The sequence below is a fragment of the Lissotriton helveticus genome, chromosome 11 (genome assembly GCF_964261635.1).
Source record: "Lissotriton helveticus chromosome 11, aLisHel1.1, whole genome shotgun sequence".
Lineage (NCBI taxonomy): Eukaryota > Metazoa > Chordata > Amphibia > Caudata > Salamandridae > Lissotriton > Lissotriton helveticus.
In genome coordinates this window covers 537,891,164-537,916,339 of record NC_136072.1, presented here as the reverse complement: position 1 = coordinate 537,916,339, position 25,176 = coordinate 537,891,164, and the positions used below count along the sequence as shown (strand labels likewise).

At 50.8% G+C, this 25,176-nt stretch overlaps 1 protein-coding gene across 3 annotated transcripts in view; it reads right to left on the bottom strand.

Annotated features, from left to right (window-relative positions):
* ANK1 (ankyrin 1) overlaps positions 1-25,176 on the bottom strand; it is a 1,318,767-nt gene that overhangs the window by 1,162,295 nt on the left and 131,296 nt on the right. The window contains exon 1 of one of the 3 annotated variants that reach the window (XM_078666236.1): positions 8,694-8,965. The exons of 1 other annotated variant lie outside the window; for it this stretch is intronic. In XM_078666236.1, coding sequence (XP_078522362.1) covers positions 8,694-8,708 — 15 coding nt within the window. In that variant the 5' untranslated portion in view covers positions 8,709-8,965. Of the gene's footprint in view, positions 1-8,693; positions 8,966-25,176 lie in introns of those variants that run through there. One more of the 3 variants, XM_078666234.1, reaches the window with a different exon arrangement.

Below are 25,176 nucleotides of genomic sequence, written 5' to 3'. Positions count from 1 at the left end.
TCGGACTGCCACAGAAAGGAGGTTTTCCCAGGCATCTCTTTTAATTGATTCTTTTCTAATTCTGATTGCTAACTTATAATTTTTCCTTAGGCTAGCAATTTCGTCCTTTACCCTGGGTTTTTTTTTCAGGGCGGCCATCAAAGATCTATGTGCCTTTGAACATGCGTTATCAAACCAGCGCATCATTTTCTGTGACCCCTTTTTAGGTTTGGTCAGGAGATCCTGTGCCACCTGACTACAGATTGCCTCAAAAGCCCTTATAACTTCATTTCCTGGGGCACTAGGGTTCTGACAAACCTCCACCTGATCCATAATTTTAGGGAATACTGCTGCATAGAAGTTATCTGGTGTCACCTTAGCCCACTTAAGTCTCCTGCCCTGGTCGGAGGTACGCAAAATATGGTGGGGCCTCACTTTCCCCGGAGCTGGACCCATATGGTCTCCCCATGCGACTTCCAGCACAACGGGATTGTGGTCACTAAAGTGGGATGATATAGTGCGATAGGCCGTCGCTCTATTCAGGATGCCCTGTGACATAAAGATGTAATCTATTATAGTTCCCGGGTTGGTGCCGGTAAAGGTAACTGTTCTTGAGCCACCCTCTAGTTCATACAGGTTGAAATCTGCCAAGAGGTCTTCCAACTCTTCGCCATCTGTTGTATGTTCAAAATGTGGGAGCTCAGGGCCCTCTCCCCAAACCTGGTTAATTGGACTACAGGCTAGCTTACAGGGATGAATATTAAAGTCACCTAATAATATATATTCTGTGTCACACTGTAAGTTCTGACTGCCTGACCTTAGTAAAGCATCTAAAATAGCAATATTACTGCCACTGTCCTCCCTTTTCTGTGAGTTGTAAAAGTTAATATATAAGGACCTTGTGGCACAGTCAATGACTCTCTCTATTATGAGGATGTTTTGAGATCCACTACTGATCACTTGTAGAGTACCCTTCAAAGCCAAGGAGAACAGCATCAATAGGCCGCCCCTAGGTCTGCCAGTACGGCTAGGAGTCGCCGCCAATGCGAAACTACTATAACCGTCCAACCAGTAACCTGTAGTTATGTCCCAAGTTTCCTGGAGGGCAATAATATTGTGGCCCGAAACAAAACTTACCCACTCCTTATCGTCCCTTTTGGCATTTAGGCCAGCGACGTTCCAACTTAGTATTTTACAGGTATCCGTAGTGTTCTTCACTACGGAATTGATTAATGACACTCCTTCTCCTAGTTGCACAAGCGGTGTTTCTATAGCCAAACGGATACTTTCTGGTTCTGCGAACATGGACTCGGCATAGGCATTGTCACATCCATTTACGTTTTCTAAGTAGGAATCTTCATTGGCCTCGGCCTGTACTTGGTCACAAAAAGTTTCCCTTTCCAGGCAAATTAATGTATCGCGGTCAGCCAGACTATATGGCTCATGCCTATTTAGTCCTTTCAAAGTGCCAAAGCCCCTGTCACTAGGCTTCATTTGTGGACGAGAGAGTCTTGGGCCATCATATAGCATATCTATACCCCCCCTGCGTCAGTCGCAGTCATTTAGATTGGCCAGTACCCCGTACCTATTCTCAGTTCCGAACCCCCAGGCCTGTGGTGTAGCCCCTAATCCCCGGCCAAACACAGCTGTGTCCCACCTGGGTAAGGGTGTATTAGGACGCATTGGGAACTGCTCTTCTCCTAACCAGGCTCCATACCTATTTCCACAATTCCCCCAATCTGTCCCCATGCCACCCAAACCCCCCAATCCCCGCCTGTTCTGGATGTTCCATAGTGGTCTAGGGTTTTTAAGAGATGTCATGTTCTGTTGGTAATTGTAAAACCCTGGACCTAATCTGTCTGACGGACCAAGGCCATTCCCATCGTACATTGATCTAAGGCCATCCCCCCTTCTGTTACAACTTGTTGCCCCCCCCAGTCTTGAGGTGTTTGCGTGATCCGCGTGTTGTCGCTCAGTATAAAAATTTTTTTATGTGAGGGGGATAATGGATCCACTTCTACGTTGGGGTGGGAGTATATTCTGTAGGACATTCGGGAGTACTGAAGCATTTGCAAAATTTATCACTATACAATCCCCCTTAAACTTTTTTTGCTTTTTCCCAATCCAGGACATCCTCCTTGTTAATACAATATCCTCGGCCAACTGTTCTTTCCCATGCTGTGCCATATGCATATTGCTTGATAGCCAATGTAGGGCCTTGCTTGTCAGGGATGTGGTGGATTCCGTTTGACCAGGGGATAAGGTGGGGGCATTTGCTAGAACCAGTACCACCGGTGAAGCCTCGACTATGAATTGTGGGGAATCGTCCTCTAATGATGTCAGTGTTAATGTAGTTGGTATAGGGGGTGGTAATGTAGAGTCCTCCCTCACCACCTCTCCACCAGTACCCTCAGCTGGTACTTGTACTAGCCGAGAGGGGGCCGGTGGGCCTTCAACTGCTACACTGCCTCCCCTGGTGATGTTATTTTCATTCACTGGGTCTGTTGGTTTGGAAACAATGGATACTACGTTCTCAATTTCTTCAGCTAGTTTGCCTTGCAAACCACCCCACTTTTTCACCTCAGCGGTTAACCTATCGATTTTCCCAATCATCGGTTTAATAATTGTTTTGATTTTCTGATCTATCATATCTGATATCCTACAGAAAAGTTAATCATCTATAGCTTGTCTAGCATTCGTATCCTCAGACTCTGATCTATTTCCCTTTAATTTTGGGGGTGTATTGACCCTTTTCCTTCCCGCCCGTGCCCCCCCTCTTTTAGGTTGAATTCTTCTGCATGTTCTCACCACCCTATTAGTAACCACAGGAGATAATAATTCATCAACTAAAGGGTCCATATGAAGCTCTGGATCAGGAGCTACGTTTGTCTCTAAATCAACCAATAAATCTGAGCCTTGATCAATGCATACAGTATCAGGGGGGTTACTCTCAAGAAGATTTATACTTTGGTCTAACTCTGAATCCTCACAAGTATGTACACTCGGGACGGGGCTCCCTATGTCGAGCACAGGGGATTGACTCAGACCTAGCGATTGCCTTCTTTCGGTGTTTATTTTGTGTATCACTTGGACCAGGTAATTGTCAAGAGTATTACATGGTTCTGGTGCCACTGGGGCATTTTTCCTAGGCATGGTGACCGATAGTGCTATGGAACCAACAGACTTACACCAACAATATCAGTTAGTTCAAGTAGAACACAGAGCACAAGACCCGGAACACAGTTTCTGTTTTACGGTGAATGTTACACTCTAGCAATAGGTAGTTTACATACAAGAATAATTGGGCCGGGTGGATCCCGTGACGCTCAACCAGGGGATCTTGCCCAGTCCAGTCGCTTCAGGTCACTGAGGGCCACAGAGGGCCCGCCCTTTGCCCGGGCTTCGCCCCGGGCGCTCCGGCGCGCTCCCGCGCAGCGTCGTACTCCTAAATTTATAGGCCAAAGGCTATTGGGCCGGATTGTTGGAGGTGGGGCGGGGCGGTCAGGGAGAGCGGGGCCAGGTGACTCGGCCTCTAACACCGGGACTCCTGGGAAGGCGAGTCCCGGTATGCGCTCGCAGCCCTGCAGCCTCAACAGACCCCACAGGCACAGCTACAACACGGGATTCAGCAGAGTCAAGTAGGTAGAAAACGAAGCGGGACCCGCAGAGCGGGTACCGCGAGGTGTAGGTTTAAAAAGCCTTGCTTTCTTTAAAATTGCAGCAGCGTCGGTCTCAGGTCCGGGAAAGCCTTGCTACTTAAAATGACTGCAGCGTCGGTCTCTGATCCGGCAAGAGTGTCCCACGTAACAGAAGGGCCTTACCCCTTTTCAGATGCTGGAGGTGGGGCGGGGCGGTCAGGGAGAGCGGGGCCAGGTGACTCGGCCTCTAACACCGAGACTCCTGGGAAGGCGAGTCCCGGTATGCGCTCGCAGCCCTGCAGCCTCAACAGACCCCACAGGCACAGCTACAACACGGGATTCAGCAGAGTCAAGTAGGTAGAAAACGAAGCAGGACCCGCGGAGCGGGTACCGCGAGGTGTAGGTTTAAAAAGCCTTGCTTTCTTTAAAATTGCAGCAGCGTCGGTCTCAGGTCCGGGAAAGCCTTGCTACTTAAAATGACTGCAGCGTCGGTCTCTGATCCGGCAAGAGTGTCCCACGTAACAGAAGGGCCTTACCCCTTTTCAGATGCTGGAGGTGGGGCGGGGCGGTCAGGGAGAGCGGGGCCAGGTGACTCGGCCTCTAACACCGGGACTCCTGGGAAGGCGAGTCCCGGTATGCGCTCGCAGCCCTGCAGCCTCAACAGACCCCACAGGCACAGCTACAACACGGGATTCAGCAGAGTCAAGTAGGTAGAAAACGAAGCGGGACCCGCAGAGCGGGTACCGCGAGGTGTAGGTTTAAAAAGCCTTGCTTTCTTTAAAATTGCAGCAGCGTCGGTCTCAGGTCCGGGAAAGCCTTGCTACTTAAAATGACTGCAGCGTCGGTCTCTGATCCGGCAAGAGTGTCCCACGTAACAGAAGGGCCTTACCCCTTTTCAGATGCTGGAGGTGGGGCGGGGCGGTCAGGGAGAGCGGGGCCAGATGACTCGGCCTCTAACACTGGGACTCCTGGGAAGGCGAGTCCCGGTATGCGCTCGCAGCCCTGCAGCCTCAACAGACCCCACAGGCACAGCTACAACACGGGATTCAGCAGAGTCAAGTAGGAAGAAAACGAAGCGGGACCCGCGGAGCGGGTACCGCGAGGTGTAGGTTTAAAAAGCCTTGCTTTCTTTAAAATTGCAGCAGCGTCGGTCTCAGGTCCGGGAAAGCCTTGCTACTTAAAATGACTGCAGCGTCGGTCTCTGATCCGGCAAGAGTGTCCCTGTGTATCTAGAATGAAAAGGCTCATAATCCAGAGGCAGTTCATATTAAAAACCAGAATATTCTAATCGTCAGCACCCTTGCCATCCAACACACGCTGTAAATGCATGTTGCCAACATCCATTTCATAGACTCTGGCAACTACAGGTCTATGGTTTATGTCCTCATCTCTGATTCTGCCAATTACAGACCCATCACCCGCTTTCCAAAACAGAATTGTCAGTTAAACCCCAGCCACAAATACCCCTGTTGCAGATGGCTGAACTTGGTTGCCATGCCACATATCTTGGCCATGTGTATATACACCCCTGTGTGTAAAGTCATCAACTCCACTCTGAAAGAGGGGGTGGTACCTGGAAGAAGGGCTTGAAAAGCCTACAGCTGAAAAACCGCCCAAAGGAATACCCCACCCAGCAGAGTACCGGAGATGCTGTGCCAGGGGCTCGATCGCCAGAGCAAACAGCAAAGGGGAGATGGGGCAACCCAGCTACATGCCCCTACCAATAGAAAACGAGGTAGAGATCCTACAGAACTATCCTTACCTTGGCCAACGCTCAAAATAGAGAACTTTAATCAACCCCAGCAGCCTACTCCGGGTGCCTACCTTGTGTAAGACCATGAACAGGTAGCCCCAGTCCAGAGCATCAAAAGGTTTCTCGGGGTCCAGCACCAAACAAGTATGGCCTGTGTGCCGGAGCTCCCTTTAAAATACTATCCAACGGCGGAGACTGAGAGTCATGGATCTGCCTGGATAAAATGATCAGAGTGGACCAGTGTTGGCATAAGTTCCAAAAGTCTTGTGGCAAGCACCTTGCTAAGAACCTTATAGTCAGTACCCATCAATAAGAGGGGCCTATAAGAGGAGAGTTCTAAGGAATCCTTCCCCGGCTTGTGGAGGAACACTAGGAGGGCCTCCCTCTTGGATGGTGGTTAGCGCCTCGCTGCAAGAGCAGGAGAGCACAATCCCGCCAACTTGGGGGCCAGTAAGGCTTCATAAACCTTATAAAATTCAATGGGCAGGCATTCCAGGCCGGGGTTTTGCATGTAGGGGAGCCCTGCATAGCATCCCTAATTTCCTGCTCTATTATCTGGCCACACATGCCCTCCCACTGCCCCACCAGTACCTCCGGCAGCCATACATCAGTTAACTAGTCAGGGATCCTGAACCGTCATATATGGGCCGCAGGGTTAAAACTGGCATGGTAGTGTACATAGAAAGTGCTGTGAATGGCCTCCTGGGTGGTGGCGATAGTGTCTGGGGAAATCCAGATGGCGGTCACCAGCACGATATTCACGGCTCTCCGTAACAATGTGGGCATGACCGTTCCTAGCTTCAGCTAGCGCAACCTAGCAGTCTCATCTGCTATTGCAGCCTGCTCAAGGCCCGCAAGGAAGATTCCACTTGAGTGAGGTCCCAATTAATTGAGCCCCGAGCTCCTATAATTGCATAGATACAATGCCCATGTACCACAGTTTTTAATGCATCCCATTCTATCACCCGCATGGAAGCTGTGTTACTGTTCTCTATTATGTAAGTGTTGCGGACCGAGTTACAGAACACAGCGTCTCCTAGCGCAGCAGGTTGAGTGAGTAATGGTATGATGGGATCACCCCAAGCAATCTGCCTTAAAAGCAGATTATGATCTGATATGAACTTCCCCAAATATTCTTCCGAAGTGACCTTAAGCTGTGTGGTGGGGTGGCAGTGGAAACGGTCAAGCTGCACATGGAGATCATGTGGTACAGAGTATAAGGAGTATTCCCAAACAGCTGGTTTCATGGCTCGCTGGCCGTCCACTAAGGACCACTGTGCAAGCCACTGTGACAAGTAGGTTGCAGCGCCAGTGGTAGGTGACTGGGAAAGAGGAGGGTAGGACCTATCTAAAGCGGGATCCAGAACACAATTAAAATCGCCCTCAAGTATCAAGAGCAAATGAGACCATTGGGCCAGCAGCAAGGAGATGCACGCCAGAAACTCTGCCTGAGCAACATTCTGCAAATGCGAACTCCCCAGCAACACCTCTGACCCCTCCAACCTTCCCACCACAAACACATTTTACCTTCAGGGTCTGATTGTGTCTTGAAAAGGTATCCCACTGCAGGGACATCTTAAGGATTTCTGGGGCCCGGGGTCGATTGTATTTTGGGACCCCTATTTGGAACATTTTTGAATTTATAATCCAGGTTCAGCTCTTTCATGCCCTTTTGTCCAGGGCACAGAGAGTGCACAAGCACACTCATCCAAATTCTAAAGTTGTTACATCTACTATTCATGGATAGTGATGCATGTTTTCAATAGTGTAACGAAGCAGCTCACTAATATTACTGCAAATAATCTCTGTGACCCCCCTCCCGCTTCTCATATATGCGGTCTTATTTTGATTTTAAAAGAAACTTTATGTATGGATGTTGCATGAAACAAACACATTTCTCTGCAGAATGTCTGTAATAGACTTTCACACACCACTCACGTCAAAAATAAATTAAAGAAAAACAGAATTTAAAACAATCTGTTGAAGAATTATTCAGTGAAGTAGTGTGGCTCACTGGTTAGAGGCGGCAGACCCGAGAGCAGAGGACGGCCCGGGACCAGGGTTCGATTCCCGGCGCGGCAGGTTTCTGGACCAGAGTCAGCGGACTCGATAATTCTCTCGCCTCGGTGCCCACTCTGATCAGCGTTCACACTCGGCAACTCTGGGCATTAGCTTACCTCATCTTCACTAACGGCCCCACCAGACCGCCGGGGATGCCTGGTCTCACCCTGGAGATACCCATTAAGGGACCATCTCTCAGGGAAGCCAGGAAGGGTTTCGCAGCGGTCGAAGCGCCTTGGGACCCTACGGGTAAGTAGTGCGCTATATAAATGCCTATACATACATACACACACAGGGTCATCAGGGCAAGCCTCTGCAGAACAGATCTGGCTCTGTCAGGGGCCCCCTGAAAGGCTGAGGCCCTGGTCCCGAGCCCACTTTGCCCATGCCCCTCGGTGGATCCATATCAATGCTTGTAGCATAGCACCAGTAGGTCCTGCAATAGCATTTCTCCCTCCAACGCTTGTAGGAGGATGCCCTCCCCCTTCCTCAGATAGGTTTTCTGCAAGAAGGACGCAACGCAAGTGACCCTCGTCGAGGTCCTGACGGACCGAGTATAAACAACCTTCTTACCCCAACTGCCCTAACTCAGGACCTGTCACCTCAGTTCTCTGTACCCACGTCCCTCTCGCTCCCCATCACCCCAAAACACCTCTTCCTCGTGCTGCCCTGGCCTCCATGCCTCTGTTCACTCCACGCGCAGCCATGTTCTTTGTCCAGACACTCTGACCCCACAGCCCTCTCAGCCGTTCTGTGCCCCCACTGGTCTCTCTTGGCAGCTCTCTGTGCGCAGGGTCGCTCTCCCCCAGGTATCACTGCCCGTGGCCACCCCACCACCTTCCTTCCGGCCCCTGTTCCGTGTAGTGCTTTAAATGGCCGGTACTGTCCGGTACGGAGTACAGCCACTTTTCTATTTCGAGAGGGAGAGTAATGGCACTTCTCAAGAGAAATGCTATACTTTTAATTGGAGAGTACCTGCACTTCTCAGAAACAAGCAGGTACTCTTATACAGAGTACCTGAACTTTAATTTTTTACATTTCAAGCACTGCGTATCACTTGCTGTTTGATTACCACTAGAGTCTATATCTCACCAGTAGCATCCCTATCTGGTGTCCTTGGCAGCCCTCTCTCGCCTTCACTTCACTATGCCACAGCACCCCGGCTCTTCTTCTAGGCCCTGTCATTCTCATGCACTCTCACTCTCACCCTCGCACCTCTGCACTCAGTCAAGCTGCCCTCTCGGTGCTCGGCGCTCACTCACCTTCCGAATGCGCATTTCGACCGAGGACGCTGTTAATTTCCGGGGGGTTCTTGTTTTCAGAAGTGAGTAGTCTCTTCGGAGACCAGGAATAGGAACAAATTCGCCCGGGGCAGGACACGCAGAGTATTTTTACGGACAGGGCATGGGACAGTCTCCGTGGGCTCCAGGTAGTAGCTTCTAGAACACTGGTCCCCTCAGCCTTTCTGTCTCTTATCAGCAGCAGCTGCGCCTATCAGGGCGCACGTGGTGTGTGCCGCGAGCGCACGAGGTGTGAGCGTCGCGCGCGCGAGGGAGGCTCCTCGCATGGGCTCAGAGATAGTGCAGGGGCACACCCAGGCGAATGTGACCCCCCCTCGCCCCCTCCGGGCAGCTAACATCCAGAACATGACGCGTCAAACGTGGGCTCTCCTCGCACTCCAGGGCACCCCTCACCCCTCGTCCTCGCGGTAAACACCCGGAGCTTCTCACAACCCATCTACCACAGCAACAGGACCTGGAATGTGACCCTCGTGGGCAAAAGGCGGAAGAATGCAGCCAGCGAGCCCCAAGAACACCGGCTGTGTGTACCAACACACGCAGTTCACTGTCTGCTCCCCGCCGAGAATACACCAGCCGTGCTCCAAAACACACCAAATGCGACCATTCCAGAGCACATCATCTCTCAAAAAACACGACACACACTACCAACCAGAAGGCACCAGCTGCGCAGCTTCACAGAACGCAACGCACGACTGGTGTCTTCAAAAACATCAATAACCATCGCATCTGCTGTACGAGGCCTCTGTAATGTTGCGACCGCACAGTTGCGGTCTAGTTGATCAGCGCACGTAGACGTGCGCATACGCGGTGGCGCACGGCGCCGCGTACGTTATAAAAATAAAGGTGGGCGTGTCCCCGAGTTAGTCGGGACCACGCGACGAACTAAACCAGGTGTCCGTGTGAGTCCCTCATTGCGCGCTCTTAGCCTGCGCGCCCCCAGGTTCTACAGACCTGACAATGGCGACGAGGGGTGTCTGACCCCACGCTGTGCCCCCTGCACGGCCCGTACTGCATTGGAGCGCCGCCCAGGCCCCATGTGCTGCCCCGACTGGCCCGGCGAGGCCCTGACCGAGACCCGGATGAGGGTTTGAGACTGCGGCCGCCACATGTGCGCCCTGCCACGCATGCACGTGGCGCCTCCTGGTCATAGCGCCTGCAGAGGATGACGCGCGGTAGCGTTGCACATTCACGCTAGACCGCGACACGTGCCCAGCAGCGACTGGCCTGCCGGTGGCGCCCATCCCCACGTGGAGGAGCCTCGTATTCCGACCCGGAGTGCCCCTAGTGGAGCCACCTGTGCCCGCGCCGCGATGACGGCCATCCCCCCGATCGAGCCCTTTGTGGTCGACGGCGCACCTGCCTCTTTGGCGCCGAGATGGAAAGACTGGACAGAGCGCCTCAACTTCTACTTTGAAGGTGCGGGGACGGCGAGGGACCGCCGCCGAGCACTCCTCCTGCACCTAGGGGGTAAGGACATTCACCGCATTTACAAGACTTTGACAGAGGCCACGCCGCACACTTATGTCACGCTACTACAAGCGCTTAACGCTTACTTCGAGCCCATGGCCAGCAAAGACTACGAGCGTTTTCTCTTTCGCCAAGCCCGGCAGGAGGCTGATGAGTCTCTTGATGCTTTCCATGGGAGGCTGCGGGAGCTCGCTAGCACTTGTGGATTCAGGGATGAGCAAGAAGAGATACGTGGTCAGATAATTCAGAACTGTTATTCATCCGATCTCAGGGTCAAGATTCTCCAAGAAGATGGGAAGCCCCTTGCTGAGATCCTGAAACTAGGCCGCTCCAAGGAACTATCGAGAGCGAGAGCGTCACACATGGAGGCAGCATTGCACAGGCCAGTAAAAAGTGAACAAGTCAACGTCGCAGAACAAGTGAATGTCGTCCGCCCCAAACAACGGTCATTCGGAGGGAAGAAGCCACAGGAAAGGCGGAAGGAATGTGGATACTGTGGAGGCACACCTCACAGAGCAAAAGACTGCCCAGCAAACGGCAAGAAATGCAGCGCGTGTGGGCGTTTGAATCATTTCGCCTCGGTATGCAGGTCCTCGAAACAGAAGGCGGAGGCAGCGCACGCCATCAGAGACAGCCCAGAGAGCGAAGATATGGACGACGATGTCCATGACTACCCCATACACTATGTGTTTGCCATCGACCATCCGGCCAGAAAGAAAAAGCGCCTCCCGAAGTGTCGCATAAGAGTGAACCAGCAAGAGGTGAGAGCCACTATAGATACAGGGGCCTCCATCGAGTTGATGGCAGCGGACGTGTATAACCAACTGCGTGACAGGCCAACCCTAAGCAAAGCAAAGATCCGAGTGTTCGCCTATGGGCAGAAAACCCCAATACCACTCATCGGGTGTTTCAAGACAAATATCTGTCACCAGGACAGGACAGTCCCCTCCACCATATATGTGACAAGAGAAGGGAGCGGCATGCTACTCAGCGGAAAGGCCGCCGAAGAACTCCAACTCATCTTCTATGCCATGGCAGTCCTAGAGGATGAACTCGATGCCATCATCGAAGAATTTGAGGACACGTTCAGGGGCATCGGGTGCCTCAAAGGGAAAGAGGTATCGCTGCACATTGATCCATCCATACAACCCGTGGCACTTCGACACCGGAGAATTGCTTTCCACCTCCGGAAGAAGGTGGAAGAAGAACTCGAGAGTCTCGAGAGACAAGGAATAATCGAGAAAGTGGATGGGCCCACGCCTTGGGTGTCACCGATCGTAGTAGCGAGGAAGCCTAAACAGCCAGGGCAGGTTCGCATATGCGTGGACATGCGCCTGCCCAACGCCGCAGTCAAGCGAGAGCGTCACCTGACGCCCACTGTTGACGACATATTGAGCGAACTCAATGGAGCCAAATGGTTTTCCAAGGTAGATCTTCGCTCGGGCTACCACCAGCTACCACTCCACCCAGACTCCAGGTACATCACTACCTTTTCCACCCATGTGGGCCTACGCCGATATCGCCGCCTCAACTTCAGCATATCGAGTGCTGCAGAAGTTTTCCAGAATACTATCCGTGAAGTGCTCGGCGGACTCCCAGGCGTACTCAACGTCAGTGACGACCTGCTGATATATGCCCAGTCTGTGGAAGAACATCACCAGCGGCTGAGGGGAGTTCTACAAAGACTAAAGGATTCTGGCCTCACCCTGCACCGCGAAAAATGCCAATTCCTCCGCAACACCATCAGTTTCTTCGGATACACATTCTCAGACAAGGGCATTGCCCCCGATCCAGAGAAGGTCAAGGATGTACAGACAGCTCCCGCCCCGACAAACATCTCCGAGGTGCGGAGCTTTCTAGGAATGGTCAATTTCTGTGGTCGCTTTATCCCGGACCTCTCCAACATCACCCGACCCCTCCGCGAGCTCACGAAGACATCCACCCCCTGGCAGTGGGACAAGGAACAGGATGACGCATTCCGAAACACGAAGGCAGCCCTATCGGCGGAGAAGACGCTCTCCTACTTTGACCCCTCCAAACAGACCAACATCGCCGTCGATGCCAGCCCTTTCGGTCTGGGTGCTGTCCTCACACAACGTCAAGGAGAAGATGACTGGGCACCGATTGCATACGCCAGCAGATCGCTGACAGAGACGGAACAGAGGTACTCTCAGATAGAACGTGAAGCCATAGCTATCCACTGGGCGTGCAGACATTTCCACATGTATGTGTATGGGCACCCGTTCACCGTCTCAACAGACCACAAACCCCTAATTCCACTATTCAGGGGGACGGTATCGAAACCACCGCCCAGGATTGAAAAATGGATCCTGCAGCTGCAGGAATATGACTACCTGCTAGAGTTCAAACCGGGAGCCACCAACCCAGCGGACTTCCTATCACGCCACCCGAGGGCAGCCACCCCGGGAGAAAGAGAGGATGCTGAAGACACTGAGTCATACGTGAATGCAGTGGTTGAAAGGTCCAGGCCACTCCCCATGAGTTTGGACATGATCATTGAAGCCACCCAAAATGACGAGATCTTCCAGATTGTCTCGAATGCCATACGCACGAACGAGTGGAAGACGCTCCAAGCGTCATTAGGCAAGAGAACACCGCAAGCGAAAACAACCCTGGAAGCGTTCTTGAGGGTCAAAGAGGAGCTGTCAGTTGATAGCCAGGGTTGCGTGCTAAGAGGGCCCAGAATCGTGATGCCGGCTACTCTCACCCAGCAAGCCATTGCCCTTGCTCACCGAGGACACCAGGGAGTGGTGAAAACAAAAAGCCGACTTCGTGCCAAACTATGGTTTCCAGACATGGACTCACAAGTGGAACGGGCCGTCAAAGAGTGCCAGTGGTGCCAAGCAGCGGGGCTCCCAGAAAACCCGCCCCCGGTCATCACAGAAGTTGGCCCGGAAAAACCATGGGAACACGTCAGCGCCGATTTCGGTCACCTGCCAGACGGAAGACACGTGCTTGTCATCATGGATGACTACACGAAATATCCAGAGGTGGAAATTGTTACCTCCCTCACTGCAAAAGAGGTGATCGCCAAATTTGAGAAGACTATCGCAACCCATGGCATCTTTGTGAGAGTCAAGACCGACAACGGTCCCCCCTTTCAGAGCCAAGAGTTTGCTGAGTATCTAGCGGAGTGGGGGATTCTACACCGGAAAATAACACCCAGATGGCCGCAAGCAAACGGAGAGGTGGAAAGGTTTATGCGCACGCTGAACAAAACCATCCGAATTGCCCATGCTGAGGGAACATCGGTGGAAAAGGGAATCTACTCCTTCCTCCGAGAGTACAGGCTTACTCCACACCGCACCACTGAGGCAGCCCCAGGTCCGTCCACGATGGGACGCATAATCCGAGACACCCTCCCAAATCACCCCACCTGGAACCCCACCAGTGCAGAATCATGGAGGACGGTGTCCAACAGGAAAAAGTCAAATGACTATGCAAGTTTCCGGCGAAGGTCCAAAGAATCATCTATTGCCGAAAACGACCGGGTCTATGTCCGAGACAGGTATCCAGGGAGCAAGTTCAGGCTCCCGTTTGAACCACAACCATGGACTGTCACTGCCCGGAACGGGACCATGATCACCGCCCAGCGAGAGGGAGAAACAGTCACCAGGAATGTCTCATTCTTCAAAAAGGCTGCCAGCCCCCGGAATGACCCACCTAGCTCGGAGAGGAATGAGGGATCAACAGCATCGCCAGCCCGGCCAGGAAGCAACCAAAACACTCCCGAAGCCGCCGTCCAGGATTGGGACGTAGACTCTGCAGATGAACCACGAGCCTCCAGCACCCCCAGTGTCGCTCTCCCCAGGAGCCCCCAGAGCCCTCTGGGCACGAGCACTCCCTGCAGTGAACCACCCCGGAGAGTGCTGTTCCGTGGCGAAGCAGCAGGCTATGGACTGAGAAGGAACCCAGCGCCCTCCTCCCAGATGGCCGACTACGCAGTGGGCTGAGAGACCATGAAGAGACTAGAGACTGGTAACAGGCCGGATGGCCAAGTTTTATTGTTTATGTTGGACACTCAGAGCGATACCATTTTGTTGAGGGGGAGGGGTTTTGTTCATACCAAAGGTGAAAAGGAATGTAATGTTGCGACCGCACAGTTGCGGTCTAGTTGATCAGCGCACGTAGACGTGCGCATACGCGGTGGCGCACGGCGCCGCGTACGTTATAAAAATAAAGGTGGGCGTGTCCCCGAGTTAGTCGGGACCACGCGACGAACTAAACCAGGTGTCCGTGTGAGTCCCTCATTGCGCGCTCTTAGCCTGCGCGCCCCCAGGTTCTACAGACCTGACAGCCTCCACTCACAAACACAAAACAAGTGACTCAGCCTTAAGGCACTAGCTGTGCACCCTACGGAAATCCCCGAGTCTACTCCAACACAGGACACACCAGCTGGCCCTCACCACACAAAACAAAGGAGGGAATGAGAGTTGTTTGGTAGGGCACATATTTTCCCTGTACATAGACTATTCCAAATAAACTGTGTTCTTAAAGGGGTCAACTAAAGTGTTGTGTGAGGATGGACACCACTAGTTTTATAGGCTATTCCACTGGTGTGTTTTGTGAGGGCTCATAAAAGGTATTTAGCGACAGCAGGCAATACTAGTGTATTCTGTTTGGCCCAGCTGGTTTGTTCTGGGGGTACAAGTTGTGTCTGCTGTGGAGGTCTTCGCTGGTATGCTCTGAGGAAGCAGATAGTGTGTTTTATGTTGAAGGCACTGTGGTTGTGTTCTACCAGGGTTCATAATAAGTGTGTTTTGCAGGTTCTTTGTAACACATGAGTTCCATTATAAGGGTCTTATTAGATATCTCCTTCACATATATAAGAATGGATAATATTACTTACTAGATGTACCTCAACTTGATCAGAAGGGATCTCGTTAATGTTTAGATATGTGTAGAGTAAGGTTCTCTCTATGGGTCCTAATGAAACGCCATTGACCCGGATGGGCAGAGTGGTGTGAAACATGTCAGCCACTAACTGGACCAATGAATACCTTGTTCTATTGGTCCACATCAGTTTTTGATTCTGCCACACATCAGCCCATAAAAGAACAACAAACCTTCAGATCCTTTAAAGACTTGTCCTCTGACAACCTAGAACTCAAACTCACATCCAGTGTCAACACCCTTCTAAACAACTTCAGTGCCTTCCTGGAAGACCACAAGAACACCCACACTCCTAATAAAACACACAAGTGCAAATCAAAACCTTCATTGCCATGGTATTTCCAAGACCATGCAGACAATAAACACTCCAGCTTTAGACAGAATAGAAAATGTAAGAATAGATTGCCATACGCTACTCATGTCCCTCTGCACAACATGTAGATAACTCATGAAGAGTCAAAGCCAAATATTATAACAACACCATTAATGAAGCTACCAACAGAAGCAGAACACTATTTAAGACGACCATGCACTGCAACAAGACCCTGCCTGACTCTTTTATCCCACTCTCCATAGACAAGTGAAATGCCATCAATCTATTTTCTACAGTGCTTTAAATGGGCCGGTGTTGAGTACCGGCACTTTTTTATTTTGAGAAAGGGAGTACCTGCACTTCTAAAGGGAATTGTAAGACCTTTATTTGGAGAGTACCAGCACTTCTCAGAAACAAGCAGGTACTCTGGTTACAGAGTACCTGCACTTCTCTTTTTCCATTTCAAGCACTGATTTTCTATGGGAAAAAAATCCAGAAGAACCAGCAGAACATTCATTACACCAAGCCTGTGTCTCCTCCTAGCCCCACCTCTTCTCGTAGCATCCTGCAATGGACAGCTTTCAGAGCCTTATCTCTTGCAGAAGCCACTTCATATGAAGATAATGCCTTTACCTTGTTCTTCATCAACGTTCTCTCTAGAAAAGCTCTGTCACCCCTACTCTGGATTATTAATGCACTCTCATTCAAGGAATCTTCCCAGATGCTCTGAAGACAGGCCACATACTACCATTGCTGAAGAAGGCCATATTAGTCGCTGATGACCACACCAATTACCGATCCATTAATCACCACTCTTCATCATGAAGATCATCAAAAAAACAATCCATGCTCAACTCCGATATAACATCAACACCAAACATTTCCTTCACAGCTAACAGCCCCTCTTAAGATCACGTGGTAGAACAGAGTTTGCCACAACTCCTATATAATGTCACCCTGACTTAGATAATGATGACCCCTGTCTCCTTGTATTGCTGGACTCCTCTGCCACCTTTGACACCATCGGGGAGCCTAGTCTAATTCCACACCCTAAAGTTCTAAAAGGTATTCACTGGCCACGTCATTGCCTGGTTTTCCTAATACTTTTTCCTACCAACACTAGTTAATTCAAAATGGAACCTTATTGGTCCAGGAAGATTTGTATCACGTTTGTAGCGAACCAAGGTTCCACCTGGTCTCTGTCATCTTCAACCTCCACATGGGGCTCCCTGGGGCTCTACCCACCCATAACAGCATCAAAATTCACCAATATTCTCCTCCACTCCCTTCCAAGTCTCCTCCAGTCCAGATATCCTGCGCCTCTGCACTACCGATATCTCATCTAGACCTGAATGTCAGCACCCACCTGAAGCCCGATCCCACCATGATTGTAATTCCTGTTATTTATCAAGAAGAACGGGCACAAACTCCACTAAAACTGTTTGAATGCCCTGCATGGATTCATACCCAATGCCAAGTCACTTAGATCCACCCCGGAGACCAACCTCACCCTCAAGAAAACAAAGACTCTCCATGCTGAAGAAAGTTATACCATTGTTCCCAGAAAGCAACTTCAAGACTGCAGTTTCAGTCCTCATATTGTTGCATCTGGGTCGTGTCAACTCCCTGTTTATGTCTCAGATTCCACTTTGGCCACCATAAGGGAATCCTGCACGCCGCAGTATGCCTCTTCCAGAGCCTGTAGAAATATGGCCACATTAACCCATATTGATGAACCTCACCTGGTTTCCTTTGTTCAAAACCAGCGGCATTAAATGCAAAGCCATCATGACCATCCCCCTGCATATCTAACAGATAAGCTCGCCATCTCTGGTGGCTCTCGGCAGACCTGCAGCCAGGTCACTAGAAGACCAGAAACAAAGACATTCAAAAAAGAATAAAACAAGGCAAGGTGCCTTCTCCATATGCACCCAGAATCAAGAACAACATTCTACATTCATCAGGACCACTCAACTCTGCTCCAATTTAGAAAAGAGCTGAAGATGCACATCTTTAAAGAATTGTGACCCTGCTGGGATTCCTTAAAAGAACAGTTGTGGTTCAATAGCTTTGTTCTGAGTTGGTTTAATTCCTTTTTGTCCAACCACACAGAGCTAGTCAAATATTCAGACTTCCTCTCTAGCCTGTTTCCCCTCCATGAAGGAGATCCTCAAGGTTCCATCCTAGCCTCAACACCATTAAACTATTCACAGAACCTCTAAATTACCTCTTGAAAAAATCCAGAATCTTGTTTTATCTATAAGCCAATGACACCCAGATAGATTTGAATGTTGCATTGCCTGAGAACATAGCGGCTCCACAAATGACTCTAGAACATCTTCAGGAATGTATGATAAAATAGCATCTCAAGTTGAATCCACAAATACTGAATTCATGCTGTTCTCCCCTCCCTGTTACACCATTTCGGTGCAACCCTGGCTGGGTGAGATCAGTCGACTGTGAATCATTGATAGAAGAAAGTGCAAAATCCTTAGAATTCACTCTAGACAAGAAGCTAAATCTCCAGGCCCATAACACTGCTTTAGTCAAAAGGACTTACTTCCAAATCCAACTCATCTGAGGCCTCAAATCCCTTCTACCAAAAGAAGATTTTAAAACAGTTATTCAATCCTTGGTCCTCTTGTAGCTCAACTAAGACAACTCGCTACAGTATGGCATTTCCAAAACCCATCTACCCCCTTTAAAAGCTGCCCTCAATACTGCTGCCCAACTAGTGCGAGGTATACCAAGATCAGACCACATCGCTCTGATCCTCGTAAATTTAAAATTACTTCTGATTGAGGTCAGAAGTTTATTTGAGCCGCCCTCCATAATTAACAGGGCCGTATAGGACACATTGAATCCCTGTCTTGCAAATGAATCATTTCAATAGGTCAAGCACTCTAAAACATGTGAGTCATTTAATTTGGAAACTCCTTTCTTGAAGAAAATAAGAACAATGAAGAAAGCCTTCTCTGGTTGCGGCCCAAAGGTTTAGAACTCCATCCCTACATCTATGAGGAGAAACTCTTCCTTAATCAACTTTAAGAAAGATCTTGAATCTCTCCTTTTTCAGCCTCACTTCCAAACATAACTAATACCTGTTGAGTTTTCAGGCATATCTAAAATCAGGCGGTCATGTAGACGTATGCTCTTGGCCAAAGAGAGGCCAATATAAAAACTATTTTTCTTAATTTTTTTATTTTTTTTATTTTTCAAAAAACCTTTATTGAGTAAAATCAAGGCAGACACTGTAAAGCGTGCAAAATCACAGTGCAGGACATAAAATTAAAAGCAAAACTTGTGCTCCATGAAACATCAGCGTCAATTGTCAACACAGCGAGTAGACATGGAAAGCGTATCACATCCCCAACCCATCAAGATCCATCCCAGAGGAGACAAACAGACCCAATATCATTGGCACTAAAAGAGCCTGAGGCAAGGGGCCGGAGGAGTCCACTACAGATGCAGTCACTGGCCAGCACCGGCGGCCAATATAAATACTATTTTTAATATGTTTGATGCACAACCTTTCCCTCTATAAATTTAATGTTTTTATCCTGTTTGAGTTTTTGGGATTCTGTAGCAACCCACTTTCTCTTGTGCTCCACTAGCCTAGCTTAAGTAATGCTTTCCACCACAGATGTTGTAGTTCCACTCAATACATTATACCTTCCTTTTCTCTCTGATTTAGTGTGTTACGAATGTCCTGCCCAACACTTTTACTGTGCATTGCATCAATGTTCCTATGCAAAGCACTCTACTACCCTTTTAGGTCTGGTTTGTGCTCTAGAGAACTGCAAATATATAAACATGATGTAGTGGCAGCGTACACCAGCTCTCAGAACCTAGCTATAGCTCCAATTACTTTTTAGCTGTATTTTTGCCTTTTAACTGGGTTTGCGCTGTACAAATATCACAAACATGCATCCTTGCTCTGAGGTCTATTTGAGCCCTCAGGGTCGCACTCTGTTTGTGCCCCCAGCATCCTTGCTGCCAAGCAGACCTGTCAGTGCCACCAGCATCCTTAACGTCAGAATGATTGACACTACCTCTGAGGCTTGTGTGTGCTTATAGCATTCCTTCTCCGAGAATTGCCCTCTCCTGGAGCACCCCTGCTCTCAGGAATATCTGTGTCTCAGTATTCTTGCTCTGAGAACTGGCTGTACTTGTAGCATCCCAGCTCCAAATGAGAGGGCTTTGTCTGTCACATCCCAGCTCTGAGGTCTGCCTGCAACAACCATGCCCTGAAGGCAGACTGTGCTCTCAGAGTGATCTGAGACTCTTCTACCTCTGCAGCATTATTCTGGGGCCCGCCTGTGCCAGGGGTCTGCGGCATCCCTGCTCCAAGACCTCTCTCTGCCTCCAGCAGGTCTACTCTGAAACCAATCTCTGCCTCCAGCATGCCTGCTCCAAGACCTGTCTCTGCCTCCAGCTTCCCTGCTATGAGACCTGTCTCTGCCTCCAGCTTCCCTGCTATGAGACCTGTCTCTACCTCCCGCTTCCCTGCTCTGAGGCCTGTCTCTGCCTTCAGCATGCATGCTCTGGGGCTAGTCTCTGCCTCCAGCATGCCTGCTCTGAGACCCGTCTAAACCTCCAGCATGCCTGCTCTGAGACCTGTCTCTGCCTCCATCATGCCGGCTCTGAGGCCTGACTCTGCCTCCAGCATGCCTGCTCTGAGGCCTGTCTCTGCCTTCAGCATGCCTGCTCTGGGGCTAGTCTCTGCCTCCAGCATGCCTGCTCTAAGACCTGTCTCTGCCTCCAGCATGCCTGTTCGAGTCCTGTCTGCCTCCAGCATGTCTGCTCTGAGACCTGTCTCTGCCTCCAGCGTGCCTGCTCCGAGACCTGTCTCAGCCTCCAGCATGCCTGCTCTGAGGCCTGTCTCTGCCTCCAGCATGCCTGCTCTGGGGCTAGTCTCTGCCTCCAGCATGCCTGCTCTGAGACCTGTCTCTGCCTCCAGCATGCCTGCTCCGAGACCTGTGTCTGCCTCCAGTATGCCTGCTCCGAGACCTGTGTCTGACTTCAGCACGCCTGCTCCAGACCTGTCTCTGCCTCCAGCATGACTGCTCCAAGACCTGTCTGTGCCTCCAGCATGCCCGCTCTGAGACATGTGTCTGCCCTCAGCATGCCTGCTCCAGACCTGTCTCTACCTTCAGCATGTCTCCTCTGAGCCCTGTCTCTGCCTCCAGCATGCCTGCTCCGAGGCCTGTCTCTGCCTCCAGTATGCCTGCTCCGAGACCTGTGTCTGCCCTCAGCATGCCTGCTCGAAACCTGTCTCTGCCTCCAGCATGTCTCCTCCGAGCCCTGTCTCTGCCTCCAGCATACCTGCTCCAGACCTGTCTGCCTCCAGCATGCCTGCTTCAGACCTGTCTCTGCCTCCAGCATGCCTGCTCCAGACCCGTCTCTGCCTCCAGCATGCCTGCTCCAGACCTGCCTCTGCCTCCAGCATGCCTGCTCCAGGCCTGTCTGCCTCCAGCATGCCTGCTCCAGACCTGTCTCTGCCTACAGCATGCCTGCACCAGGCAGGTCTGCCTCCAGTATGCCTGCTCCAGACCGGTCTGCCTCCAGCATGCCTGCTCGGAGACCTATCTGCCTCCAGCATCCCTGCTCCAGACCTGTCTCTGCTTCCAGCATGCCTGCTCCAGACCGGTCTGCCTCCAGCATGCCTGCTCTGAGACCTGTCTCTGCCTCCAGTATGCCTGCTCCAGACCGGTCTGCCTCCAGCATGCCTGCTCTGAGACCTATCTGCCTCCAGCATGCCTGCTCCAGACCGGTCTGCCTCCAGCATGCCGGCTCCAGACCTGTCTCTGCCTCCAGAATGCCTGCTCCAGACCTGTCTCTGCCTCCAGTATGCCTGCTCCAGACCTGTCTCTGCCTCCAGCATGCCTGCTCTGAGACCTGTCTCTGCCTCCAGCATTCCTGCTCTGAGTCCTGTCTCTGCCTCCAGCATGCCTGCTCTGAGACCTGTCTCTGCCTCCAGCATGCCTGCTCTCAGACCTATCTCTGCCTCCAGCATGCCTGCTCTGAGACCTGTCTGCCTCCAGCATGCATGCTCTCAGACCTGTCTCTGCCTCCAGCATGCCTGCTCTGAGACCCGTCTAAACCTCCAGCATGCCTGCTCTCAGACCTGTCTCTGCCTCCAGCATGCCGGCTCTGAGACCCGTCTAAACCTCCAGCATGCCTGCTCTCAGACCTGTCTCTGCCTCCAGCATGCATGCTCTCAGACCTGTCTCTGCCTCCAGCATGCCTGCTCTGAGACCCGTCTAAACCTCCAGCATGCCTGCTCTCAGACCTGTCTCTGCCTCCAGCATGCCGGCACTGCTCTGAGGCCGCGGCGCCTTGCATCAGCAGCCAAGGGCAAATGACTTCTTAATTACTGCTGACGATGCAGGTCCGCTCTCCTCAGGGGGCCCTGCCAGCAGAACCGCCCCCACCCGCGGCGGGTAATCGATCACTCGCATTGATCGCTGCTGGATCCATTGATCCAGCTGTTAGTGGAAAGATTACAGTGCTACATGACGCATTAATGACAGGGCTGTCTGCCGACGATGATGTGCTTTCAGCTCCCCAATCCAAAAATCGGTTCACGGCTGAGGCGGGGCGCGTCTTCTGGGGGCCCCAGAGCCCGCCAAGAATACCAATTCACTAACTAAAATCGGATTATTGGCAGAAAAATCCCGGGGTAACCCCCGGGGAAGGACGGGCTGGGAAAGTGCACTATTCAGATGTGGTCCACCGTCCACGTAAGAATTGCGCAGTGTCAGGAAAAAACCCGTTAGGTAACCCGTTTGTCACATATATCGCGATTAACACTTTAGTGCTAAATCCGCTCTTCTAAGGCAACCTTAGTGAATTTATTTACCACATTTTATCTAAATTTACCACCCATTTATTTACCACATGTATCTATATTTACCACCATTTATTTACCACATTTTACCTATATTTATCACCCATGTATTTACCACATTTTATCTATATTTACTACCCCATTACTTACCACATTTTAACTATATATTTACCACATGTATGGTGTTATATAAAATAGCCTCAATCTGCTAACAAAAACGTGTTGTAGTAACTGCAGCAACGGGTAACTGATCATTAAACGTGCAACTGCGTTATCTCACATATCAGAAATATGAGTTTTATGATGAATATTTACAGGTTATTTCTTAGTAAATACCAGGGTACGCAGATTCTGGTTCGCAAGTTATTCCTATTCAAGGGGAAAACTCGTAGTAGGTGCTATTTATTAGCCCAGGACAGAATTTTAAATTCTGCTGTAGAATTGGAAGAATTTGGTAATTCCTGGTTACTCCTGTAACTGAGAACTACTGATAAATTCCGCCGCTTTGGTGGCAGAATTAATCTGCAGTGGTTGTTGTTATTTACACACGGCTTGAAGAAAGAGCAGCCCCACAATGTTTAAAAATCACTGCATATTCAATTTTAATCTGCAGTGGTTTTGAAAGATATAGTGACTGCTTCCTCTTGAGGCCCTGTTTAGAATCCAAACCACTGCAATGCATACCCCTCGGCGCCCTTACATACTATGCAGTAATCAAAATTCAGAGTATGTAAGGGCTCCTTGGAGTATGCGCTGCCGTGATCTCCAAACTGGACAGGAAGAGGAAGCAGTCCCTAATTAAAACCACGCGGCGAGTTTTAACCCTTTCGCTGCGGCGGCAATTCCGCCGCAGCGCTAAGGGGCGGGGGGGGGCCGCGTGGCGCTCCAACGCTTGTGACGGAACCGTACCGTCATGCCCCTCGGGTGGGCTGTGCTTGTGACGGAGCGGTTCCGTCACGGCCCCGCCCGCTTAATAGAACGCGCCGCGCAGGCGCGGCGAGCGGGCCGTGACGGAACCGCTCCGTCACCAGCACAGCCCACCCGAGGGGCGTGACGGAGCGGTTCCGTCACAAGCGTGGGAGGGGTTAAACATAGAGGGACTACTCTCTCTTCCCGCCCTGTTAAGAGATCACTGCAGGGTATACCCTTCGGTGCCCTTACATACTCTGCACAGTAGCGTAAACCAGCCCCCCCGCGATGCGGGGGGGGCCCCAAGCTCCAGCCGCCCCCTCAGCTCGGCACAGATCTCCTAATTGAGTCCAGAGGGGGGCGCTCTACATGCCTTGCAGGGAGGCCCCCTTCAGTTTTGTTACGCCAGTGACTCTGCAGTAATAAATGCAAAGTATGAATGGGAACCTAGGGGTATGCACTGCAGAGTGATATGCTGTGGTGTCTAAGGTTCACTCTGCGACGGTGCCCTTATATGCTCTGCAGCATAATCACTGCTGAGTACGTAAGGGCGCCGAGTGGTGCTTGGTTGCACTCTTCTTAGCGTAAAATGCATCCTCGCCTCCATGTTTGGATGAGAGGGTGCATTTTGAGCTAAGAAATTTGGCGCCAGATGCCCACTTTTCCCGTTGCGGAACTCCGTGGATTCTTGCAGAATTTTAATGGAATTCCACAGAATTAAACTCGGCCAATTCCGCCCACCCCTACTATTTATCACACCCTATAAATAACATGCCACATGATATCGTTATCTGTCATTTACAGTAAAAACTGTACATAACACTTGCCAACTCGGAATGACGGCTGTTGGAAATTGGGTAACTGGTTGAGGGGACAAAACCCTACGCAAGCAGCAACCACAATCTCTGTCAGAGTGAAAAACTAGAAAACCCCAAATTAACCTGTGCTTAACCATCTGGTAGCTTGGCACAAAAGAGGTCAGGCTTAACTTAGAGGCAATGTGTAAAGTATTTATGCAGAGCTAAACAGTAATAAAGTAAAAACACAACATAAGAAAAATCCCACAGCAAATTAGAAAAGAACATTAAAAACATTTATTTGACACCATAACTACAAAAATCCAATCAGTAGAACTGGACAGTCGCAATTTCAAAGTTGAAGGTAAAAATAGTGCTTAGAAGCACAAAGTTGCAACTAGGGTTAACTGAACGCAACAGACCAGGATAAAGTCACAAGTTTAGGCCGATTGCGATGGAGCACGGACCTGGACCAAGTTAGGCTCACTAAACAACAGCACCTTAAATCCTGGTTGTGGAGTGTTGTGAGAGGCCGCGTCGAGGATGCGTCTATTAGCGGTGGTCCCAAGGAGCTGAGAGGCTGCGTTCGAGGTCCGTCATCGTTGAGGAGGCCAGCGACGAGGGGCTTGCAATGTTTAGGCCTGCACTGAAGGTGAGTTGAGCACCAGCTGATTCTGAGGAGACTGCGGGCTGTGATGAGAGGTCCTGAATTGGGGATGCGTTGCGCATCAGTTGTTCTGAAGCGGAGCTGCAAGGGGATGCATTGCGCTGTGCCGGTTCTGCCCACAGGACCACAAGTTGGCTGGCAGAGCATCTTCAGGTCTACTTCCAAGGGTCCAGGACTGGGGTGGCACCACTTGGGGGGACAGGTCCAAGAGCTGTCCAGGTGTTGTATTCAAGCTTGTTGGAGCCTGTTCTGTCCCTGAGGCTCTGATCATGAAGCCTGCCTGCTGGCCCATGGAGTCACTCTGGTGGTCCTGGGTTCAAGTTGGTGCTTCAGTCCTTCACTCAGACAGTAGGACAGCAGGGCAACAGAGTAGCATTCCTTATTGCAGGACAGCAAATCAGTCCTTCGGAGTCTTCCACAGATCCAGAGGTGTACTGAAGAGTTGGATCTGAGGGTCCAATATTTATACATGGTGCCCATTTTGATGTAGGAGAAGGGTATGGAGGTTTTCACTCCCAGCGGTGTTC